Source organism: Gobio gobio (genome assembly GCF_949357685.1).
Source record: "Gobio gobio genome assembly, chromosome: 1".
NCBI lineage: Eukaryota > Metazoa > Chordata > Actinopteri > Cypriniformes > Gobionidae > Gobio > Gobio gobio.
The window spans coordinates 33,778,923-33,788,394 of NC_137097.1; the positions used below are offsets into that span (position 1 = coordinate 33,778,923).

Sequence of the window (9,472 nt, forward strand, 5' to 3'; positions counted from 1 at the left end):
GTCCTGTAAGTTGGGAGATGGGGCCTCCATGGATCAGACTTGTTTGTTCAGCCCATCCCACAGATGCTCGATTGGATTGAGATCTGGGGAATTTGGAGGCCACACTTGCTCAAATCCTTTACGCTTGCCCGTTTTTCCTGCTTCTAACACATAAACTTTGAGGACAAAATGTTCACTTGCTGCCTAATATATCCCACCCACTAACAGGAGATAATCAGTGCTATTCACTTCACCTGTCATAATGTTATGCTTGATTGGTGTAGGTATATTTACCATCTGAATCTAACCATGTCATGTCAACAAATGGAAAAGTCAGCCAGCTCTTTATCATGTTAATTATTGTGCCTTTCGACCCAACAGCGGGGGTACCGTTTACCCCAAATACCATACTTTTACATATTGTTCCATTTTTGAAGAATTATTTACCTTGAACAAAACTGAAAAACATTAACAAGACCTTTGCCTCAAAATTCTGTCAATAATTGTAGGCTATAGATTTTCAAAACATAATATATATATAAACAAACATAATATATCATTAGATCAATATTCATTAGATCAATAAATTAGCACAGAATCAACTTTGCTGTCCGAAATGGTGTCAAAGATCAGCCAAATTTCAACGTTCATTCATAATCAAAAGCGATTGTTAAGAAAAGTGCTGAGTTGATTTTTTTTGTAAAAATATCTGTAAATGTTATTTTATTTTAAGTGTCATTAATGACACATCATAGTAATTCTCATTTTTATACAGAAATGTACTGTATTATTGGTATTTATTGTTTTCAAATAATGGCATAATAATTCACGAAATCACCACCAGATGGTGCAAATGGACAGTTGGCACCATTGCTCACACTGTTAAAAAATCCGGTCACATGACTGGAAGAACATTAAACACTAACAGGTCTCTCAAGATGGATCTTATTACAATCCAGTTTTTCTATATTTCTCTCATACAAAAGTTGTTATTGAGAAGAGAATTAACAGATGTTTAGATGTTGATGTTTTATTGAAAGGATGTAGTCACTATTATGGTGATCAGTGTTTGCTTTGTTGGGCTCTTGACCACTCTTTAACATTAGTTTTTCTTTAGCTGCTGCAACTACGTGTTTCTAAAGCACATTTGTTATGGCAATTTTTTTTTTTTAAGAAAATCTGATCAGATGTTGTTGGCTACTTGTTGCTGATGATATAACCATCATGTTGTGGCCTGATTCACTGATTTAATCCACAGTCAAATCTGACTCAGATAGACAGACCAATTCTGTCTGTGTACTGTATACTGTACTACCTGTTTGTCTACCCTGATAACCAGCTTTTTAGACGAGTTTATGTCAAGCAATTATCAAAATTAAACTTTGAACATCAACGATCCTGACAAACATTCCTTTACTATTTTATTTTGACTCCTGTACATGCATTGGTATAAAAACCGCGTCAATTTAACTAGAAACGAGACTTATGTTCACCTCTTATTTTTGTCTGAACAAGTGGTTTGAACTGGAGTTTTGAGGCGGGGTTTGTGTGAGTGACACGGGTTATGCAACCTCATCTGACACAACTGTAGCTTTCACTTCCGCAGCAGAATGGAGCTGAACAACTAAAGCAACACCGACTGGATTCTTACTCTTTCACATCAGGTTTTATCAAGACTTCAATTCAACTGCATTCTCTGCGCCTTTAACTTCAAAGGTAAAGTGTAAGAGTTAATTTCACAGCTGTCCTGAACGTTTATGATCGTGGTGGAGTCGGTCTGTTTGCAGTTTGATTCACTTGAGTTTCATTTAAACTGCCCGTGCTAAAGATAAAACAATAATGAATATGAACTATGAGTGATTACACTTTGTCCACAAGCCTATTTTGGGTCACTGGTTGTATATATATTTTTATTTTTTCAGTTTGAACTTGGGGCTGCTATATTGTACAGAGGCCATGTCTTACTTGTTGACCATTGTTTTTGCCATACCAAAACTGAGCAATTTAATACCAAACATCGTGAAAGCCTGAAGTTCTGTGTTTCTGGTCATTATGCACGTTCATTAATTTGGTTTTAACCATTGGGTTTATAATGTTTTCTTCTTCTTAGGAAGGGCTTCATTAGAAGTGCAGCGATGGTGCAGAAATATCAGTCCCCTGTGAGGGTTTACAAGTTCCCTTTTGAGCTCGTAATGGTGGTGAGTTTTTAAGAAGTGACATGCGCATGAGAGAACCTGTCAAAGCATATTGTTTAAAAGTGTATATTCAGTTAAATTCTTTCACATCTAGTTTTCTCTACTTTGTGTGTGTGTGTGTCCATGATAATCCCAATGTGGACCAAATGTCCTCACAAGGATAGTAAACCAATACATTTTGACCTTACGTGGAATTTTTTTTTGGTCCCCAAACTCCCCTTGAGGAAAACAGCTTATAAATCATACTAAATTAAGTGCTTTGAAAAAGTAAAAATGCAGAAAGTTTTTTGTGGTGGTGGGTAGGTTTAGTGTTTAGTGTAAGGGGAGAGAATATACCGTTTGTGCAGTATAAAAATCATTATGTCTATGTGAAGTAGCCATACAAGTTTTACCAGTTTGTCTGTTAATTTTACTGGCCCTATTTTTTCTACAACAAAAAAAGGTAAACAGAATTTATGTGTATTTATTTTTAATTTAGTAATGTTCACATAATTTGTCTAGTCAGCTGTTCTCTGTCTCAAAGCTGCTTTGCTCTAGAGTTCACTAGACTGTTAGATCAGTTGTCAACTCAAATAGAGGTAAATCTTTAACCTCACAGAGCACAATTTTCTATTGCTTTAATAGCATTTATGATTTTAATTGAACTGGTGTTTCATGTGCTAAATGGAGAGTAGCAATCCTGGCTCAATTCTGCAGTCTAGACATGCTAAAATATTTTCAAGAACCATTTAAAAGCCAAACAATCAAACTAGATGACTGTAAATCACACTTCTAATGTTACTTAATTTATACATTAAAAAAAAAAGTAAAAATTACTTTTAGCCTCTTATATGTTCACACTTTTCCATATTTTTGTTCTATATATTATAATTGTTTTAATTCAGTGCAAAATATGAAACCAGTTGACATTCATATGAACTTTTGTATGGTATGAAACTGATTAGATTTTGTTTAGACAAGCAACATTTGAAGCCGTTGTAAAACGCAGATAAACACACTCCAATAACTGATCAATACACTTCAACTAAACATTAAGATAATGAACGTAGGAAAATAATTACTCAATTGTTCAAATTTTCCAATTCTTTATATTATAAAAATTAACCAATTTCTAAGGTAAAAAAAAAAATTTACATGCAGTTTCGAGTGTATTCTTATCTTAATACCCTCTGGCTAGTCAATAATCACTAATCGCCATCACGGTAACACGCATGAAATAAAAAAAAATGCAATAAACATTAATTTAACGACATTAGATTTAACATAGCTGGACCAGAATATTTGTTCATTGGGTTGGTATTTGATTTTAAATTTTGCGATTCGAATATTGTTTTTTGTCGCACACCTGGCACCCCCCTCGAAACGGTTCTCATTCGCGCTTGAATATGTTTACACTATAAAATCTGGCGAAATACAATGCTCTTTTTTTTTTACAATTATCTTATACCCTAGCGGTTTTTAATAGGATGGACAGTTGAGGAACCCAACCTCGTTATACTTATACTTGGGCACTGAGCGGCTGTGAACAAATGTTTCGGTTTAGAATTAGTGCCAATTTGGGGACGGGTTGCTTGAATGCTGGGTCCATTAGCCTATTATTTTTAATAAAAAACACAACAACAAAACGGTACAATGACAAACTCACTTACATAGGCGCTTTTACATTTCGCTTTGAAACCAAACCTTCCGCGATCATCTTGTCATTCAGCTCCTCACTCTCGTGATGAATGAAATCTGACTCCTGCTGTGTTTGTGCTGTGACTCTCGTTCGGCTCACGCTGCACGTTCAGTTTTTATTTGTAGTGTCTTCTTACTACTACAAAATATCAAAACGACAGTGGCGCGGTGGGCAAGTGATGTAACCAGTGTTATGCCTGAACACCGGTACCACTGACTATCGCAGCAAGGCTATTACCCGTTATTATCAAATGAATCTACTGCAAAATATAGGAGCTAATTACTGGGACGTAACAGACCAGTGTGCTTTGTGTCACTAGTGCAGTGTCCTTTCTCTGCGCATATAAGCCCTGCACTTCTCGAGATTCCTGCCTTTATTCGAGAGAAGAATATGTTAAGCCCCCACCCTCAGAAGCTTTGAATATTCGTTTAATATCTGACTGGCTGTTTCAGTAGTAACACGAATAAAACATTTAGATTTAGGCTACATTTGTGGTGCTTCATATGCAAAACTAACTCTGGATCTTTGGAGTACGCATATCTCTGTTTACACCTGGTATTGAGATGTGTTTTGGTCGATCGGATCACAAGTAGACGACACTAAATACAAGCGTAAACGGGGTCTAAGACAGTTTGAGCTTGTCCACTTTTGACCACTTACCCAGAGGTAAAACACATTTGACCGGATTGCTTTTGTAGTGGAGACACTCATGTGGTCAAATGCGTTCAAACAGCCACAAAAGAACACCTTCTCTCCGCCTACTGACCTAACGCATAAACAATATGGGAAGTGTGCTAGCCAGACGGGATTTAAACTTTGTCAGCTGAAGACCCAAGTTTGTTTTGAAGATAAAAAAACGTACCAAGCACAATTTTCGGCTGGTGTTGTGTCTGTCAGAGCAGAAATGGAAAGGCTTTATTTTGTCCATTAGATTGAAAGATCTCAAAAGTCACATACATTTACCCGCTCATAGATAGGCCTGTCGCAATAATCAGTATATTGATATATCGCACAATATAGGTACATGACCTCAATAATTTTTTTTAAAGAATATATCGCCCATTATGTTTACATGATAATGAATGTCACCAACATTTTACTCGATTGTGTTGTCATCTTTTATGTTTTCCGTGACGAAGGCGAAAGTGGTTCTCGGGCAGTTCCTTCATACACAGAGCGGTTATCGACAGGTGAAAAAAAGGCACCATTTGAGGCGCTATAGTGTTTTCCTGACAACTACTGACAGTTTGGAAGAATAAGCCCAAATGGACTCGATTTCAAAGCCACAATCCCCTGTTCCGTTGCACATATAAATGTCAATGCAGAATGACGAGTGTTGAAGCCGTTTCACAAGGGAAAATGTTTATTTACTATCTATTCAATTTATTTTTATTTTTTTATTTTTTTTAGGATAATATATTTTTTACCCTTCATTTCCATGATCTAAAGAATTAAAAGCATAAAATAGTCTTAAAATGACAATGATATCGTTTATTGCAATTATTTCTGGGACGATATATCGTGAAACAAAAAGTAGTTCTCGTGACAGGCCTACTCATAGACCCTCCCTATGTGGTTGAAAGTGGACAAAAGAGACGGATTAAAACACCAAGTGTAAAGGGTATGTGTCTGCCTCGTCTACTTATGATCCAATCGACCAAAACGCACAGTTGCCCCTCTCCCCATCAGCAGCTGCCCTGATAAAGCGGATGAGAGCAGATGACACCAGAACTCCGATGCACGCTTAAATCCTTTTACGACTGTCTCGTCACCTTTTAATGTTATCTCACCCTTTACACAATCATTAACCGATCATTAACACTTACCATGACCTGAGCAACCTTGTGAAAAAGAAGTGCACTTTAGCATACTTTAAAGAAGAGTGTGTATTATGCAAATTATATACTTTACAAGAATGAACTTAGATAGGAACTGAATGTTATGTTTTCGGACATTATAATTACGTGTTATTTGCATTGAGTTTAATGCAATTATAATGCAATTAGTAATAGCGTTTTGATGCACTAAAGTACATTTTTACATGTAATTTCATAATTATGTTGTCTTTGAAATAGGGTTAAAGTTACTGCTGAATGCACTGAAAAACTAAAATATACTTTAATGTCATTTCTATTGAAATGAGTATGTTATGTATTTAAAAATATTTTTGAAGTTGCAATTTACTACATTTAAAATATATTAACTTATTTTAAATGTATTAACTATATATCAATGTAATATCGAATTACATGCTAGAGTTAAAATTATAATCAATTATTTTACGTGCTTTGGTATGTTAGTCAACACATCAAAGTAAGTGTGTTTCTTTAAAGCAACAAGAGATTATTGAAACAATTATTTCAAATGCATTGTAAATGTTACATTATCACAAAGTGCACTTTTTAAGAAACAGTCATGAAAGTGTATTCTCTCCAAGTGCACTTAAGTTGGCTTATTTCATTAATAGTACATTATCTGCAAGTACAGTTTTATAAAAATATACTTTTAAGATTTGAAATGCACTACAAGTGCACATTAAACATAATTAAGTGCACTCTCTTTTTCACTATAGGACACATTTAAAAGTGTATTACTGTTTGTAATTGCATTAGATGATAATCACAACGCAATGTTAAAGATAAGGCAATAGATGTACTGTTTAAAAGAAAAGGGATTTTGACATTTTGTGGTTGTGAAGTATGTGAAGAATGTTTTAATGTTCAATATCTAGCTTTCTTTCTATACTAAAAAGTAATTTAGATTTATTTATTATGGATGCTAAATAATAATGGTCTGAATATCTGGAGTCACTGTGTCGCAGTATTAATTCTGGCACGGTGTCAGGCGTAAGCGTGGTGTAATCTCAACTCAAGGCATGATTGATCAGCCGGATAATTAGGTTACAGTTCACATGTATTGACCTTCCTCACCCCCACAATGTCATCATTTCCCCTGGTGAAAGTGCTAAACACTTGCTCTTATCAACATTATTATTGTGTATTGATTTTTCAGATTTGCTGAGTGCACAGTTTGACGTCATTGTTTAGTCAGCATGGGCCGCTGCTCACACTCAGCCTCTTCTGTCAATCAAACCTCCTCTGGGGCAGAAACTCGGGTTAATGTCAAAGGCTTACTGTGGTGTTGTGCCTATGCACAGCAAATTCAGGGATTGTTGTAGATTTCCAAGACCGCACACATTCTCAATTCAAGTATTGGCATTCAGTTTATCTAGAATTTGAATTGAATAGAGTGCATTAGTGCCCACCCATTTTTTCAGTGGTGCTGGTTCTGGAAGCATTTTTTCCATACATTTTCCCCAAGTTTTGTTAAATTGCTATAAACTTTGATTTGAAACAAAAAAGTATGACTTTGTACTTAACGGCTTTAGTGAAGGAGAAAAAAACTACTATGCCATGAAGCTTTGCAAACGATAGAGAAACTGTATAAAACTACTCATTTAAAAATGTTGATTTTATATATATGAAAACATAAGTATATTTGCAAAATATGTATATTCTGATTATGCAATTTGCAGTTTACTCGATTACGACTCATTTTTCATTTGACATACGTCATTCGCAGTGTGTCATGGGAGGGGATGGAGCTAACAAGATCTTTTGGCACGTTTTGCTGGTCGCGACTCTCTGATTGGTGGAATTTTCTGTACAGCATCATGGTTAATGTTGAACGCGATTATTTTAAAACCAAGTTGAAATCAAGTGGGCTGACGGCTTTCATTTAGTTCAACACCGCAGATCATTCATATTGGACATTCCCCTGGTATGAAAATTTCAGGATAAAAATAGAAAATGCTTTTTTTTTTAAAAACTACATTTTAAGTAAAGAAGTAAAGTATTAAATAAAAAAATGTATGTGTCTAGGAACATAAGTACTGGTAATTTATACTAAGAAATGTAGTCCTCAGGCCTGACTCGAAGTCTCGGCTCTAATTCATCCCAAAGGTGTTCATCCACAAACTATTTCCACAAAATTGGGAGCATAAAATTGTCCAAAGATGTCTTGGTATGCTGAAGCATTAGGAGTTCCTTTCACTGGAACTAAGGGGCCAAGCCCAACCCCTGAAAAACAACCCCCACACCATAATCCCCCCTCCACCAAACTTTACACTTGACACAATGCAGTCAGGCAAGTACCGTTCTCCTGGCAACTGCCAAACCCAGACTCGTCCATCGGATTGCCAGACAGAGACGCGTGATTGGTCACTCCAGAGAACTCGTCTCCACTGCTCTAGAGTCCAGTGGCGGCGTGCTTTACACCATTGCATCCCACGCTTTGCATTGCACTTGGTGATGTAAGGCTTGGATGCAGCTGCTTGGCCATGGAAACCAATTCCATGAAGCTCTCTATGCACTGTTCTTGAGCTAATCGGAAGGTGTGGCCTACCACTTCGTGGCTGAGTTGCTGTTGCATTTCTTCTCCCAAAAGGCTATAGGACTGCTGTAGTGAGGCTTTATTGTTCCTGAAAGTAGAAAGTAATACACAATGCTTCATCTCTTACATAAATGCTGTTATTGTGTTCAGTCCAGAGAAGACATTTCATTGTATGATCAATCGCTTAAATGCATGACGTCCATGGACATTATCACTTTGTTGATTTAACACAAAAGGTCAAGATATTCCCAGTATTTAAAAAAGGATACCATACTTGGCGTATACTTTGCAGTTTGCATAATGTATTCCCTTTGCTATTCCACATATAGCCAGTGTATGTATAATACAGATGGAAGGAACTTGCCTTTGTTTAGTTGGTCTATGTCAGTCTATGTCATTTAGATTTTGCGCATGTGTACATAATAGAATTGTTTGGTTTTTAGCAGGATCGTGCGTGACTCTCAGTGGAATAGCAGAGTACACATACTAAAACAAACATACTGGAACAAACTTATCCTCTGCTCAGCAGAAATACGTCTGCGCTCAGGGCTTAAAGCTGCAGTGTGTAATGTCTGCGTCATTAGTGATATCAATTTAAATAGAGCACAACACTAGTGTTGTGGATGTAAGAATGCTGGTAAAATAAGGATTTTTAACAATAATATGCTAATGCTTTAAAACATAGTAAGTATTTTACTTGCAGACAATATAATATTAATGAATTAAAAGGCCACATAAGTGTGCTTAAAGAAAGTTTAAAGTACAAATCAAACAATTATTTTAAAGTACAAAGCAAATAATTCTGTTTTAATAATCTTTTGTTGTGCTTTAAAGAAATTGAGTTTTGTATTTGTTGAAAAACTACCAAAACACCAAACACTTGATTATAATTTTCATGTAATATTGAATAACACAATACACTTAAAGTTACTGTATTTAAATGTACTAAATTGGAATTTCATCATCACAAATTGCAAATATGTGTAAATAAATAACAAACAAGTTTCAATAGATGTTTCAATACATTAAATACTTTAGTTTACCATAAAAGCTTGTCAGTTCATTCAGCAGTAACTTTAACCATATTTAGTCAATTATGAAATTACATATAAAGATGTACTTTAAATTTAAGTTATAATACATTTACATTTAATTGCAACTAACATGCAATAAAATATCCCCCCCCAAAAAACGATTTAATTCAGTCATCGCTCACTTATCACAGATA

At 35.5% G+C, this 9,472-nt stretch overlaps 1 protein-coding gene across 1 annotated transcript in view; it reads left to right on the forward strand.

The window, feature by feature from the left end:
* The first annotated feature begins 1,557 nt into the window (after positions 1 to 1,557).
* The window catches only part of sec14l1 (SEC14-like lipid binding 1), a 37,614-nt gene continuing 29,699 nt past the window's right edge, over positions 1,558 to 9,472 (forward strand). Inside the window, exons 1-2 of the mRNA XM_079834151.1 lie at positions 1,558 to 1,695; positions 2,090 to 2,177. Coding sequence (XP_079690277.1) covers positions 2,115 to 2,177 — 63 coding nt within the window. The 5' untranslated portion in view covers positions 1,558 to 1,695; positions 2,090 to 2,114. The remainder of the gene's footprint in view (positions 1,696 to 2,089; positions 2,178 to 9,472) is intronic.